At 34.8% G+C, this 17,252-nt stretch overlaps 1 protein-coding gene across 2 annotated transcripts in view; it reads left to right on the forward strand.

Annotated features, from left to right (window-relative positions):
- The window catches only part of CADM2 (cell adhesion molecule 2), a gene marked incomplete at both ends in the record, with an annotated part of 624,831 nt that overhangs the window by 484,109 nt on the left and 123,470 nt on the right, over positions 1-17,252 (forward strand). Inside the window, 2 exons of one of the 2 annotated variants that reach the window (XM_079549178.1) lie at positions 9,516-9,668; positions 12,123-12,260. In XM_079549178.1, coding sequence (XP_079405304.1) covers positions 9,516-9,668; positions 12,123-12,260 — 291 coding nt within the window. Of the gene's footprint in view, positions 1-9,515; positions 9,669-12,122; positions 12,261-17,252 lie in introns of those variants that run through there. The other variant, XM_079549179.1, reaches the window with a different exon arrangement.

Below are 17,252 nucleotides of genomic sequence, written 5' to 3' on the forward strand. Positions count from 1 at the left end.
CACTCAGAAAATTAGGGACCTATAAAGTTGTTCTGACAGATACTTTTTTATTATTAATATTTATTAATTTGGAATAAGCTCATTATTTGCCTCTTCTTCATTCTAAGCAGTTCCATCTCTCTCAGCTTATCCATATAATGCAGATGTTCCAATCCCCTGATTATCAGTTTCTATCTCTGTTTCTCATAAATGATCTTCTTAGCAAACCTGCATCTGTACGCAAATCCCACTAAAGAGGAAGCATCTGTGTAGTCAGATTCAGAGGCAGATTCTCACTATTTGAAAGACACCATCAAACTTCAAAGAACTCTATCTAAAAGCTGTTAAAACCACCAAAGAGCTTTCTGACAGTCCTTGTTGAATTGCACCAGTCTCATCTCAGATATCTCCTGATACTTTGTTCCATATTTCAGTTCCCTCAATAGTGAGATCTGTGAATCACCACTAATCTTCACTGTTGACATAGGCATTAGGATTTGACTCTGCAGTAGTACTGAAATCAATTGCTAGATTGATTGCAGATACAATCATCCGTCATTGATGATTTCTTTCTTGTTTTGCTCAGACTCTGTAATATTTTCAAGGCAGTGACCTGTTCTTAATTGGCCTCTGGAGAAACTATCTTGCTCCACTGATTGCAGCAGGAGTTTAGGTAGTTCTTAAAATAGTTAGGAAGAATAAGTATTTCTGCTGCATTTCTAGCCAATATAGCCATCTGCTTCAGGAAGGATGATGTTAATTTATTTACCCACATGAATGATCAGGAAGTGAGAAAGATAACAAGGTAACTTATAGCTGTTCTTATATTTCCATCATTAGTAAGTGAGAAAGTCTTTCCAAATTCTGCCAAATATGTTTGCACACAGCCACACTCTTTAGAAATTAAAAGACTGACTTTCCAATAAATATGAAGCAGTACCATAAATTTGACTTCACCACAGATATTGCTCACTCGTGGTGCCAAAATAAATAGATAAATAAATAAATAAATAAAATAATATAATCATTAACTTAGATGGTAAGTCAGCAAAGCTGTTATTTTATCAACTACAAGAGTAGAGAAATACAGATGTTGCTCAGTTCTCTAGCTTTCTTAAGACATGGCCAACTACTGACACATATGGATCACATGTTGCACATGGGCAAATTTTCAGAGACTGGATTTCAGGCTGAGTGTGTAAAACTTAGCCAAGTTTTTCTGAGTTCCCTGTCTTGAAAGATATTTTGTATCTGAAGCTGAGAGAAGACAGTGCACAAGGATCACCAGAGGTGACTATAAAAAGTCAGTCTCTTGGAGGAAAAAAAGTGAGTATGTTGTAACTGATACTCTTAAAAATATGCACACTGTCTTGGTAAAGCTCTGTGCTACTTGGCTAGACAGTTTTCAGTACCTGGCCAAGCTTAACACTTTTTTCATCAGCAATCATTTAATTACTGTTGACAAAATAACTAATATCAACATTAGTAGCATGAGAAAAAAATCACCTGGTCTGTTTTTCACAAAAGAAAAAGTTTGGGTATCTGTGTATCTTTGTTGTAGTTTGCAAGAATATTAGTCTTTACTCTTTATACTTTAATAGCATTATTTTTCTGAAATACACTGTTATATGTTTTCAGTATTACTCTATAGAAAAATAAATTATTTTTCTAACTCCTATTCATGTTTTATTGGATAGCTGTAGACTATTATTACAGCTCTCCATTATATTATTTTCTCTTTAGTAATATTACTTATCCACTATTCCATTGGTAGACCTTCAGAAATTACCTTCCCCACTGAGAGCTTGTTCCTATCTGTAATTTAAAATATATGACATGATATGATATATGTAGTTTTGGACTACCATAGCATTATTTTTCACTTTTGTCATAATTGACATTATCAGTAAAACCCAGAATAGGATTCATCTTTTAGAGTGGTTCTGCATTTGAACATATAGTTAAATAATTTTCTTTGTAATCCTTAGAACCTCTTTCCTGCATTACTGATTTTAAATTATCAGTCTCCAACTTGGTTTATAAGATTATAATTTCCATCAATTACTTATATCTGTTGAATCTCATTTATTTTAACTGTGGCCACCTTTAACCTTGCCCCATGATTTTACAGTTCTAATTTTTGCAGCTGCATATTTGAGAAGTATAATTTTTAAAGATTTTCTTGGCTTTCGTTCTGTGGCACATGTCCAGTTCCATTATTATAATAGAAGGTTTTGTTATTCTCCATTTCAGAAGAAACCATATAAGAAGACCTTGTAAGAAAGTATTTCATTCTGACTAATGTAATTTTAATTTTATTTTTTGGAGGTACACTTGAACATTTTTCCAGTATGATAAAACACCTTCACAGTTCAAAGCCTGTACATTTTGGAAGAATTTGATACTTAAATTTTGTATTTGAAAGTGAAGCAATCCTCAGAGCATGTAAGATAGTAAGTATTGTCCTTGAGATTCTGCAAAGACAAGCAGAACATAAGTACACTGTCTCTTTAATACCAGAAATGGGCATTGTAAACACCATAGAAGGAAAGTTCTGCCATGTTACTTGAATGTTCTGAAAAAGAGGAACTGAAGACAATATAGAAAATGACTGTGAAAGAAAATGTAACTCAGTGCAGAAAATCTGGCAAACAAAGATTTATTCCATACATGAAGGGCATATAGTCGCCCAGGCCTTCTATTTTCAGTTGGTTACAGTTGGCAAAACCAAGAGTAGCAGATGTTCTCAAGACTGTAAGTCCTTGTAAGTCACCTTAAACTGTTTTCATTGCAGCAAACTCAGTTTTATGCAGGAAACTTAGAATTGTTATTATTTAACTGAAGAAATTACATTGGTGTTTGGATTTTCCTCATGAGGATATAAGCTTTTTCTTTAAATGCAACTAACTGACGTAAATAATGGATAATGTACTGATGAGTTCTGCATCGCTAATTATTTTTCAGGGAAGTAAGCAAGTATAGATAAGGTGCTTCTCTTAGTGAAACTATCAACAGCCCTAATCAGGAAGGAGGTTTTCTCTAGTTGCAGAGATATGCATTACACAATGTGCAAGAAATCTGAAAAATATAAAATGTCATAAGCGTTCTGTTGAGCAGTGTTCTCTAAATAAGCTAGTCAACTAATTCAGGAGCACTTCTCAGCTGAAAATAATCCAGACATTTCTTATTAGATTGCAAAAACAGAGCATGAAGCAGTCATAGCAGCTGAATTCTGGAAGGTGACCATATGAGGTAACGGTAAAAGAATGTTTCCACTGAACACATTCTTTCTTCCTTTTGGCTACCAAGGTCTTCAATGGGGTTCAAAGACAAATATGAATGCAGGGAATGAAAGTAAAACTAATTTCCAAGGATGTAACCTTTTGCACCCTCTGCAAAATTCAGTGGAACTCTGGATTTGTTCAGCGAGTACACAAATGGGTTGAAAAATTCAGTGAAGTTGAATTATCCACAGCATATGTGTAGCATGGATGTGGAAGATGCTGCTTGGAATGCCTTTTTTGAACTGAGCCATGTTACTAATCACTGTAATGATGAGGGGAAAAAAATCAATACATATTTGCAAATTGACCAGAATAGTGATCTACAGCCAATTAGCCACCCAAATATTGTGACTCTCAGATTTTGTTTCTTATTATTTAACTTAAAAATGATGTTACCTTTAATGATTTCCAACTAATGCATATATATACAAATTTAATAGTTTGTATAAAAACTTCCGATGTGTTACCATATACTTTTCTCTGCACTACAGCATGATCTGTGAAAATAGATGCAATTTCAGTGTTTCTATTCTGGTACTGAAATCTATCAGGGCTGCGGACTAATTAAGAGAAAATCACATTTCTTTCTGACCTGTGGACTCTGTCAGAATTGTGACCAACTAGTAATAAGAGCAAAAGTGGTAGTTTCACAAAAGCAAAACTTCAGTGCTTATTTCCAGTGGTAAGTAAAAATGACCTCACTGCGAGAAGAAATAGAAGTAGAAAGTGTGCGATTTCTAACTATTCACAGTGCTACTTCTGTTTCTCCTTGAATGAAAGTAATCAGACTGCCTGACTGGAAATGAACGAGGAAGCAAAAGTGTTTTCTTTCCACATGCAAATAATTGAGAATATTTTAAATATCAAATCAGATACTGTGCAAGTAATGAGTAGATAGGCATCAATAGAATAACTGCATACCAGTTAAGAAATGGACAAGCCATTAATACAGCAACGGACTGATGAGTACATTAATCTTTTTAAAGAAATACAAGGGAAGAGGTTTGAAAAGAGCTCAAGAACTGAGAAAACTTGATTCAGATTAGTGCCTCATTTAACAATTATAGTTGTGGTTTTGTTTTCATTTACTTCCCTTCTCCTCTTTTATTTATTTATTTGTTTTCATGATAATGTTGGTGGTTGTCAGTGGCCTGACAGATTTTAATGTACAGCTGTTGGCAAGTGCTGTAGATCCTCTCTATTGCATTTTGGTATATTACTTTCATTAGGAACAATGCAAAAGGCCTTTTCAATTATATCCAGAAGCAAATTAAATGGATTATATATCCCTTGAAATCTCTTTCAGCGCTGCTGATGTTCCTGCATTCAGCAAGTTGGATTTTTAAAATCAGAGGAATTACTTCAGTTTCATAAGTATTAAATTTCTGGCGTGACCTGTAGAGTATGAGGAATCCTTCTGGTCCCAGCTAGCAGCTACATTATTCCCATGACAGAGAGATCAGCTCTAACATAAGAAAGAAAATGTCGTTGAGTGAATCCCAGGATGGCAGCAGATGTCAAGTCAGTATTGTCAAAACATCTGCAAAGTACTCTGGAGGATTCAGGGATTTTGTTGTTTATTTTTTCCCCATTCTTCAAATATTTGGCTCTAAACACTAATAAGATGTAGTTGCATTAGAGAAATAAGATTTGAGATGCTGCACTCCAGCAATTGTAACATGTCCAACTGTTCTTTTCCTTACTATGGGAAATGTGGGTATTTCTTCCATGGTAGTATAAATTTCTGAAAAATTTTTCTCTATTTAATTCCTACCGCAAGTTTTCACTGCATTGTTACATATGATCACTTTATTACTTTGTGCCAAAAAATAAAATACAGCTTTCTGTGACTGAACTAGGAGATCAGTTTTCTCCAATGGTTGCCAGCTTCAACAATTGCTAATTAATGCAGCTGAATTATGCAACTGTATATTTTACTCAAAATAGGCTAAACTATGCAAATTATCAGGGTTTCTTGTTTCTGAGTCAGAAAACATTCTGAAAGGAAATCTTTTGCAGAGAAGGAGAGAATGACAGGTAAAGTAAATGAAGTGTGTCTGCTTATGAACAAGTATTTTATGCATAATTACTTCATACCTTTCAAATTAATTACATCATATTTGCCTGAAAATTACAGAAAAATGAAATAATGGACTTAGGGCATATTGGAACTTACGCAATTACGTTTTGTGAGCTCTTGCAACATAAGAGAGCAGGAAGGAGATGCCAGAGGTGGTATTCTTTGATACTGTTTTGAGCAACCATGTCATAACAGAAATCAAATACATATTCTTTTTATTTACCATTATAGCATCCCAGTATCATGCAAAAGTGTGGAGATAAGAATGGTCAAGAAGATGACAATTCTAGAATATGGATGCAGATCCCCAAGAAAAGGCCTACAAGGTCTGCTGGGCTTCTTACAAAGTAAAATAGAGAAAAAAGGAAGAGCTTCCAGGAAAGTTTCTGAAAGAGCAGGCAGAGGTAGCAGTGAGGATGGGAAAGGAGGATGCAAGTCAAGTGAGGAGAGAGTATGTAGGGTTGTTAGGGACAAAATTCTATCCAAACCTAGGCTCTCTTGTCAGTACTGCCATATGTCTAATCAATAGTACTCTGAAACTACCTGTGGAATAAAATTGTGGCTATTAGTATAACCTTCATAAAAAGTGGAGGTATAAACCATGTTGCTTCAGAACAGCATGGTAGCTGCATGAGATGCTTAAACATAAGCCTGTTGTTTCCTGGTAATTTATTTGGAGAAGCTAGGAATATTTACTGCCATATGTACTGAACAATGCACGAACATTTCAGGAAGCATGAATCTGTGTTAGTATGAATCAAATTACAGATCATGAGGTTCTACTTTTTCTTTTCAGCAGCCGACTGAATAAGGGAGAGCATTTCGTATTTTACTTTTTGATACTGTATTTCCTCTATGGCATAACCTTGAGTTAGCTTGAAACCGGTAAAATTGCCCAGTTCGGGGCAATTCTGACTTCAAAGGAAGAGCAATTAAAATGCTTATAAAAAAGGTAGAGGTCAGATCTGCGGAAATTGTCTGAATAGAGAATAGTAAACAAATCTCCTTCATTTCCACTAGCTCCTTGAGGAGTGTGTTTCTTCCTTCATGCTTCTGCTTTCCAGTTGATTCCTCCAAGTAGCTTGCTTCTATTCAAACTCCACAGGCTTCTTTTCTCCATCAGCCAGACTTGGCAAGAATTTACTCTCTGCCTCACAAGAGACCCTTGCTCCACTCATTCTGTGCTGGCTGACTAGCAGTGCTGCAGGCTTCTCCAGTGCTTCAGTGCTGACTCACCTGCTCTACTAGGGAGCAGTCACCCTTTCCCAGAAGATTCCTTCTGACCCAGAGCACCAGAGTCAGGACTATAGCTTTGTTGTCTTCTTTTCTCTAGTCAGTCTTTACTCTGTCAGCAATAAGTACCTGACAGAAAATGGAAAGAAACCAATTCTGGCATCTACCACAGCTTTCAATTTCATAGGAGAAATTTGTTGGCTTTTTGAGCAGATATAAAGAAATATATAGCTGTTGATAAAGGTATAAATAATAAAGTTTGAAAATAAGAATGTAAAAAATCTCCATGTAAGTGCTAGCCTTGTCTAAGTGAAAGTGGAAAAGTTTTTTCGTCAGTTTCCTCTACAATCTATTTCCATTAGAAAACTCTTCTTTCCCCCATGCCTTCAATAAATTTCATTCTGGGCTGAGGCAGGGTATTTCTGATCTCAGCTCTCCATCAGTGGTTGTTTTTACTGGTTTTCCAGAAAATTGATTGAGCTGACGATTTCATGTTGCACAAAGGTTAAAAAGCTGTGGAGGGGAGGAAATGAGGGTAGCTGCAGGAGTGTACTTCATGCAGTTGGTTTGTATTTCAGTTGTTGCTTTTTCTCTATACCAGTAGGATAAAGTAGTTTCTTTCTGGCATCATCTTACGCTGGGGTTAATTATAATTCTTTTTAATGCATGAGATTCTGCACATTGCCCCATCTGTAGCAAAATATTTCAACAATGAATCTATCAGAGACAATGGCAGTTGTCAAAATGCAGTGCAGTGTAAGATTATATACTGCATTATTTTTGAACAGTTTTTGTCTTGGGATGCAGAAGTCACAACTTTGACATTCTGGCATACTGAGGTACTTGTTTTGTTTTGAGGTTTTGTTGTTTTCTTTCATTTTCTATTTTGTTTTCCAAATGATGGGTGTGGGAATCAAAATATTTGGAAGCACTGGGGCATTTTGAAAATATTTTTTTCTGAAAGATCACTAATATGAAATAAACGACCATCCTTATGACAGCTCAGTTTTCATCTGACTAGAATGGTAACACTGACAGATGAATTCTGAGTCTCTAATTATTTCTTCAAAGACAGCAAGAACTTTACTGTTGTGAGGACGTTTGGCTAGTAAAGCCACAGTCATCGACTTTGCCTGCTGTTCTGCATTGGTAGGAGCTTGCTTCCATGTACTTTCTTGAGCATGTTTCCCTGTTAATATTGCTAACATGTCGATTTAAAAGCTGATATAGCTTTTCGTATTGGGACTTTTTATTTGCTTGTTTGTTTGTTTGATATTGCACTTATTTTTCATTATTATATGCATTTACTATTACATATTAAATAATTATTTGCTTTTTCTATGGAGGGACAGAATATGTTTCAGATATGTTTAGAATGTGTCCACTGCACACAATCTCAGCCTCTTTGATGTGCCTTAGAAAAACGCATGGCATGCTTGTATGTCAGGTCTACTTAAGCTGTTGTCTTTCAGTCATCAGACCCCGAAGAAAGTCAAGCTTTAGCTGACCTACCCTGAAATAACCAGTAAATTTGTCTTGAAGTCATTGTAAAGAAACCTGAAGAGTAGCCTTAGAAGACAACGAATTTAAGTGACATTTTTGCTAAATCTTCTCTGTGGCTGCTTATTTTGCTCTAATTCTTCCTGTGTTGACAGTACTTAGGGAGTCTTGTGATGGGTCAGAAACATCCAGATTTAGTAGCAAACAAACCACGTTAAAGCTTCGTTTTTCTCACTGGACAGATATAAATGGTAGGTGAAACAAATTCAAAGCCTTTGGGGACTTTTGAAAGAGTAGAGTGAGAACAGAATTAGGAACTGAGCATCTTGGTGGTTCTCACAAATCAAAGCAAAGCTCTCCTGGTAATTACGATAGTCCACTTTTACTTGAACTTTCAGAGGCTTACGATAAAAATAGACTCACTGAAGACTGAAACCTGTCAATCCAAAGATTTGAACCTAACAGTGCTTTCCAAGTTACAGAGGCTTTGTTCACATAGGAGAATTACAGTGCTTACTTACCTCTGATAGTAGTGTTCCTGCACTGAAGAAGCAAACAAACAAAAAAATTAATATATGTGGATTTCTGAAATAGCATTATTCCATTATTCTAAAGAAATTAAATAGTTGGATGTTTTGATTGCTCATAAATAGAAAATGTGGGTTAATCTGAATGCTTTAAAATATGTAAGATTTTAAAGTGTTAGCTAAAGTGTCATTTTGAATTGAAGTGATCTACCTCTTACTCTTTCTTTGTTGGCTTCATGCAAACAGAATTTTGTTATGAATGATTTTCTGATAGGTCAGATTTTTAGCTGCCATAAAAAAGAAAAATAAGACCACAATATTCAACTACCTCAAACCATAAAATGTGTTCCAAATGCATGTAGAACTTTGAATATATTCATAACCAGAAATGCTCTAACAGTCTTCAGGAAAACTCATTAATTCAACCTCAGTAGTAATAAGACAAGAGAGAAATCTGTAGGCAACCTATGCAGCACTAGATCTGTTAGTTGAAAATGCAGTTTGTTACTAGATGAAACAGAATTCTCAAGATTCACCCAAGCATGTAAATTCTTGGGAAAAAAAATGCTTCTGGAGAGAAGTTATTTAAGGACTGCACAAAGCTATTAGATAGCAGAAGTCAGTCACAACATTGGTTTTTCAGAGCTTGACCAAATGTAAATGTTAAGTCCCTTAGGTTTTTAGGTTTACATACATTAGAAGTAAATAAGTTCAGTATTCAGAAACTTGCTAAACCCTCATGCTTCTTTCCACACAGAAAACAACTAACAGCTATGTGTTAAGACAACTGTTTGTAACCCTGTATTCTTGGGTGTAACTTCCCTAGGATAATATATAGAGTCTCCTATGTAACAAGCCAAGCTTTGTTAATGGGCTGGGTTTTTTTACCTTTTTTTTTTTTTTTTCTTCCAGCTCTACGGGACAACAGAATTGAGCTGGTTCGAGCTTCGTGGCATGAACTGAGTATCAGCGTCAGCGATGTGTCTCTGTCAGATGAAGGGCAGTACACCTGCTCTTTATTTACTATGCCTGTCAAAACCTCCAAGGCTTTTCTTACCGTTCTTGGTAAGTATAAATAACTGAGCATGCTCACATTACAGAAACAAGCGTTGGCAAATAACGATATGAATGAATTCGTTTGAAGTTTTGCAGAAAAGCCATGTAAATATCTCGAGTCCCTGTAGTTAATTTTTTAATATGGCTATGCTGAAAAATAATGTGCCTCTTACTATTTGGGACAGGATAATGAATTAAGAAGTACACAAATGGCACAAAAGGAGTGCTTCATAACTTCTACATCCCAAGCACCAGAAATGTGAAGAAAGTGTGTATGTTCATCTCCCAGCAATGTACTTCAGAAAGCAAAAGGGAAGAAATCAGCCTGAAATCAAAACAGTCATTAGAGCTTTATAGTTTTTCCTTTTGCTTGGCTCATTCTGGTTTCTGCTTTTTGTCTGTAAAGTGCATATTTTCACTCAGTTTGCTGGTTCTTTTATGCTTTATCTTCTAAATGCTCTACTGTTTTCCCCATAGGTTATGGATATACATAGAAAAGCAATGGATTTCTAGAGGTGCCCAGGAAATAAAGTTTCTATTTGAAGCTTTACATAATTTGACAAATTTCAGTAGCTCAATCTGCTGAAATGGCTAGAGTTCATTGAAACCAAAATCCATACCTAAGAGATATGATTATAGAGACTGATTTTAATGCTTTTCTCCTTTTTATATCCCTCAACTATACTCTTTCTTCTTTTTTTTTTTTAATTTTTTATATGTAGACAGGCAAACAGTTGAATTTAATAGGACTGATGTAAGATGTTCTCTGCACCAGTAATATTCAGATTAGTATAGACAGGAAATTGCTTTTGAGTATATGACCTGAAATATGTATACATTTCAGTCCACATGAGACCATTTTACAAAAATCTTTAGAAATTTGCCATTGAGAATGAAAAATACCCTCTCAAAGCAGAATATGCAGGAGTAACATTTGCTTGAGGTTAATCTGTTTTTCTGTAGAGAGGCATCGCATGATCTAAAGAACAGATGAGTGGACCAGTTCAAACTTGTAAATGACAGAAAGACATAGAAAGGTGTTACAAAGACAGAAAAAACATCTCACCACTTTTATTAACCAGAGTTAACTTGATTTTCCACAGTTCATTTAGTTTTATCTTCGATTTGAGGAGTGTGAGAGGGGGTTAATGAAATTTTCCTGCCATCAACTACTTTACTTTCAAGAATGAAAGATAAAATGTCTAAGATGCCTGTTTTTGGTTTTTATCTATCTATCTATCTATCTATCTATCTATCTATCTATCTATTTATTTATATTTTAGAATTGTTTCAAAGCAACATTTTAAGCTCTTGAAACTCTTTCCATTTGAGAATGGGACTTTTTTTTCCATAGAAAAACATTTCATCTTTTTAATCAGATAAACCATCTTTTTATGTACTAATAATCTCTTTCTTGACGGTTCAGATATGGATTAAAAGATTTAAGTGTCAAGGTACTATGGTAGACAACATTTTGTGTTCTCAAAGAGAGGAGTAGATTTATTGCAGAAATGTATTTTGTGATATGTACTGCTGCTTGGTTTTTATGCACATAATCTGTCATTTTGGAAAAGTGATGTAAATGAGCCAAATTGTGAAATGCAGGTTACAAGATCAGGTGCTGTGACTAATCCATTTACCTTGCCATTAGTATGAGTGCATCAAAGTTTTTCGGATGCGAGTTTTAACAGTGATGTTTTTAGACATCTTAAAATTACAATCTTCAGTATCATTTTAAAGTAAGTTATTCTTGTATTTGCCGAAGTCAAATAGATTTATACATATGGCAATGACATTTTTGTAAATGCTACTCATAAATTTATTTATAATCTTTCATGGCTCATTGAAAAATAACTATTTCAAAATTTATTATAATATGTATGCTATTTCATGAATCCTAAGACCTCTTCCAAAGACCTTGGATTCAGCTAAAGAATTCTCAATAACCAATGGATCTGTGATTATACTTTTTTTTTCTTTCCTCATTATTGGTTCTCTGAAAATAATATAACTTCCGTGTTTGTTTTCATCCTCCTATTTCCCTGGGTTTTTTATTAAAACTTCATAATTCGTGCTTAAACATCTGTTCTCAACTTAGATCAGTTAGCTGTTTTTTGCCAGTTATTGTTTTTCTTCAGAGTTCTACTTCCAATATGCTTCCAGTGTACTTCAACATTTTCTTTACTGTGCAGATCAGTTTATAACCGGCTTGCAGAATATTTTTAGATAGAATACGTTCTAAGATACAAATTATCCATATTCCTTTGAAAACTGGATAAGTTCTCTGTTTTTTATTGATAGTTTATTTACAATAGAAATTTTAAATAAATGTTGATAAAAGACAATGAACTACTAATTCCATTTACAGAATTTACAGTAAATGAAGAAGTGAAATCTAAGGTGATCATATATTTATGGTAACAGTTGAACATATCAGATACGTTTTGTTTGTTTGCTTGTTAGGTGTTCCTGAGAAGCCACAAATTACTGGATTTACTTCACCAGTTATGGAAGGCGAGAGAATGCAGCTAACTTGCAAGACATCTGGTAGCAAGCCAGCAGCTGATATCAGATGGTTCAAGAATGACAAAGAAGTTAAAGGTATTTAAAGGACTTTTGTGAAATTTGTTACACTTGTATAACTATGCTTATTTACAGTTATGTTTTTAATTCATGTTTGTAAAAAAGTCTTTAATATTCAACTATCAAATGAATTAGTGATAGTATCTAGTTAAGGAATTGATTCTAAGTGACTCTAGTGGCCATGTAACCACTATTTTATTTTTCTTTTCCAATAGTAAAAACTGATGTTTTGAACTGCTCTGAAATCTGTTTAGCGTATTTAACTCAAAGTGGATGTTTTATAGAGAAATATCTTGTGAAATTAATATTGTCACAGCCATGACACTCACTCCAGATATTTTATCTTTTCCTTTCTTTTTGCTTTTGTGATATGACATATGACATATTGATCAATTATTAGATTCATGTTATGCTTCTTTAAGTAAAATGACTGGCTGAGAAAGAGCTGTCTGGAGCAGATAGGATATTGCATTTCCCATAGGGGAGATACAGAGCCTGCTCAGGCGAGGAAGGGTCAAGTTTTAGCCACTGAGAAAGTCCCAGTTACAAAACTGGGAATCTGCAGCTGTAACAAGAATGCTGAGTGTCTGCAGGACTGAAGAGAGGGAGGAATACTTAGCAGGGCATGAAGCAGATTTCACAGGTTTTAGGTGACTAAAACCAAAGCAAGTATTGTTCTTTGAGTATCCAATAAAATAGGAAATAGTTGCATATGAAAACTACGTATTTATTTTCTGTCTTCTCTTTCCCTTTTTGTGTTCGTTATTCAAAAGTTACTTTCCCTTCCATATTTTTGTAAAACACACGACAGCTTTAAAATCCTTTCTGGTGAATGAGTAGATAAAGCTTTCTATAAAAGAAGGCTGCCTGATGTATTTTAATAAAAATTATAAGGTCTTGGCTTTTACTTAAGTCATGTCTATTTGTTCTACTACAAGACCAAATCAGTATATGATATGAAATCTAATATTTTTGCATAGCCATTTACAAAAACAAAAACAAACACACAAAAAACCCCACATTTTAGTATAGTCTTGCTCCTGGTGAGGAATAAATGCATGCATCAGTACAGGTCAGGTGATGATCTGCTGGAGAGAAGCTCTGCATAGAAGGACCTGGGTGTCCTGGTGGAGAACAGGTTGGCAATGAGCCAGCAGTTTGCCCTTGTGGCCAAGAAGGCCAATGGTATCCTGGGGTGCATTAAAAAGAGTGTGGTCAGCAAGTCAAGGGAGGTGATCCTTCTTTTCTACTCTGCTCCGGTGAGGCCATATTTAGAATAATGTATCTTATTCTGGCCTCCACAGTTCAAAAAAGACAGGGATCTCCTATAAGTGGTCCAGCAGAGGGCTGTAAAGATGATAAGTGCTGGAGAATCTCCCATGTGAGGAATGACTGAGTAACCTGGTTCTGGTAAGCCTTGGAAAACGAAGGCTGAGGGGGGAATCTGATAAATATTTATAAATATCTAAAGAGAGGTGAGAGACAAATGTATGAGGCCAGAATCTTCTCAGTGGTATGTAGCTATAAGACAAGGAGTAATGGCCTAAAACTTGAACAGGGGAAATTCCACACTAACATGCCAAAGAACTTCTGTTCTGCAAGTATGACGGAACACTGGAACAGGTTTCCCAGAGAAGCTGTGGAGTCTATTTCTATGGAGATTCTCAAGACCCTCTTGGACTCTACTTGTGTGATCTATTGTAGGGAATCTGCTTTAGCAGGGGGATTGGATTCAATGATTTCTTAAAGTCCCTTCCAACCCATGCAAATCTGTGATTTTATGATCAGCTTTGTCTCGTATTTGTCTGACACTGTGATTTTTGTTAGCTGAAATTATTGCCTCAAACAAAGTTGCAGCATTAATTAAAGAACTAATTAATCTACCTTTATTATTGTTTACCACAACCAAAGCTGATTTAACAGGAGGTGGTAATTGGTTGTCTGAGGAACGCAGTCCCTTTGAGAAGTGTCTTTACATTTCTGATGAAAATCAAAGTTGTTTTATTGGAGACAGGAAGCTTAGGCTGAAATTATTTGAAATATATTTGAGCACTCTTAACAAGGAAAGAAAATGGGGAAGCACAGAATACCTTTCTTCCCAGTTACTAGCAAATTTGAAGAAATTACTATATTTTTAAATCTGGTATAAGAACTTTGCCTTTCTTTCAGCTGTTATGTAATTGAAGCCAAACAATCAGTTCAGTCATTTGTCTCTATAGCTAATTTGTTCTTCTCCACAGTTTCTAAACAGACTTTTTTTTTATCTTAAGAGAGGGCAGAGGAGGGACAAAGGTTATGTGAAGAAGAATGGTAAAAGTGGAAAAAACAGAAATGAGAGGAAAGCACATTCATTTCAGTTTAGCTTTTCAGATCTTCTGAAGATCACATTGCCATTTTGCAAAGGTTAGAAATAAAATAACCTAACCAGTTTGCAGTGGCATCAGCAGAACTTGCATTAGCTTTGTGCACTGTAAAAGGTGAAATGATAAATCTGAGAAAATAGATACGAAATTATATGCTAATGCAGCTGACATTAAAGGTTAGGAGTTCGTCTGTCTAGCACCAGTAAATCCAATCGTGTTACAGTGTATTATACATGGTGCAAAAGAATATAAATGATGCATTGAGTTCAGAGTTGCACCAAAGGGGAAAAAGCCATTCTAAAATTGTACCTCCATTGCTCAAAAAAGGAATCACGTGGTAAAAGAATACTGTTTGATGCAGTAAGTGCTAGTAATAAGACTGAGTGCAAAGCACTGAGTACTGTGTCTTTTATTTTAGTGTTCTGTCTCATGTGAACCAAATTAACAAAGCAATCTGCACTCTAGCATTCTGGTGACATTTTAGAAAGAGATTATTAAAAGCAGAAATATACAAGAAGCTAAATATACAATTTTTAATTTTTTTTTTTTCCAACAAAACTTGTTACAGCTAATTTCAACAATAAAATATGAAATATGTCTTTCATATTCCAGGAATATTTTTAAAGGATTTTTTTTCCTAGGAAAATGAGACTTAAAATATATATAAGATAATGACAATTGATTTGTTGCAACAAATTCAGATATTTTGAATAAGTTTATACATTTTAATATACAGTAAATATTCTGACAGACATCCTGTATTTTGTCTTAATTAATTTCCAAGAGGAGGATGAATTTTTTTTTAGGTAGAAATGCCATTTCATGATGATGTTAAATGTAAATAAGAACTATACTTGCCTTTTAAAAACAGCAAAATGATCTTTTTATAAGATTGGTGCTTCTATATGTATGTTTTATGTATGCACTCTTAGAAATGATAATGAGTAATGAATGATAGATACCATTTTACTTCTGTTTATTATTTTCACCATCAAACATCTGTACTTGTGAGCTATAAGCTAGAATTAATAGTTAATATGAGGGTGTCTGTTTGTATGCCTGTCTGATAGTCATAGGTGATTCCCATAGTTGGTGTGGCCCAACCTCTTTTTGAAGGTTATATAAGATTGCCTAATGTCTTATCTGATTTGGTTTTGAAGAATCTCAAAGGACAGTTTCCACAGTTAGTCTGGGATAGAAGTTTCAAGTAATTGAGATGCGTTACTGAGGAGAGTTTTCATAATTTCATGAAACATGATCAGAATTTGTCTTGGCGTAACTTGTGTTCATTGCCCCTCAGTTGTTGTACAGCTCCAAGAAGGCTCTGGATTTTTCTTAAGAAATTCAAGACAGTAGTTTGTCTTCTATTCATCAGGTTGAACAAATCCAACTGTCTCCAACTTCTCATTGTAATCCAGTTAGTTGACATCTATACTGGAAAGTCCAAATTTTGGCTGATTATTCTAGATGCAGCTGCAAACATACTAAATAAAAGAGAATAATAATTTCTTCTTGCTTGCTATACTATTGCTACTATAGGGCAATCCTTTTTCAACTCTCAACTGTGTAAAGGCACAGTGTTGATTAATGTTCAACTGGTACGCAATACCTCCAGTTCCACTTCTGTAAAACTGCTTACACTTCAGGTATCCTCCAAATCCTTTGATTATAGTGATTTCCAGACAAAGTTCTTTTGTAATGAATATTTTTAAGCCTTTTTTAGCTGACAAGAGTAGTAAGAAAAGTAAGCTAAAAAGCAGACTGCATAGGACATATTTATGAATGCTGTGAAAACCCTGGGTAAATATTTTGAAAGCTAGCATGGGGTTACATTCTCACTACCTGATCTCCACTGCTGTTTCTTTTCAGAAGGGCTTATGTTGTTAATATAATAACTTTCTTTTGCTATGAAAAAAACATCCAAGAAGATACAGTTGATCAAGTGGGCTAGCTAAGTATTTCTGATGATAAGGATGTCAACTGCAACAATATTAGCACCATCTTTTTAGTAGAGGGAATTAAGGGTTTTACCTCTAAATAAAGGGTGTCTAGGGAAAGACTTCTAAACACCTGCCTAGTAAATCAACTGTTTTTTGTGTTTGTTTTTTTTTTTTCCTGAGAGATTAAGTGTCCACAGCTTCTCACTGAACTGAAAGTTGTTGAAGTTCTCGGGAGCTTTCTGTCCTCCTAAAGTCAATAAGAAATTGATTGTATACATTGCTTACAAACATAAAGCAATCTGTGTAGGTGCTTGTTATTGAATTTCATACTTACTTCTTTGAACAAAATCCCAATTATGTGCCTCAAAAGCTAGTGAAGAAATTTGTCGTTTGATTATAATAACTTTGCTTTAGCCCCGACCAGTATTTCTCCTATCTTCTTATTCCTAAACATTGGTGGTCACCTCGTCAGAAATTTGAAATCTCTTAAAGTTTGGCAACCAAAAGGCAAAAAAATGTTTGTGTGCAATAAATGATTTTGTCTTAGGAAAAAAGTAGAAAATGTATATGGTGTCTTCATTTATCCAGAGACAATGAAAAAGAACATCTTTCTGATATGAGAGGTATTTTTATCTATGAACAAGTAGCTTAAGCCATTTAATATTTGCTTTCTAATATGGATACTTAATGCAAATTTTATTTAGGTC

This window comes from Tetrao urogallus, assembly GCF_951394365.1.
Source record: "Tetrao urogallus genome assembly, chromosome: 1".
Classification (NCBI taxonomy): domain Eukaryota; kingdom Metazoa; phylum Chordata; class Aves; order Galliformes; family Phasianidae; genus Tetrao; species Tetrao urogallus.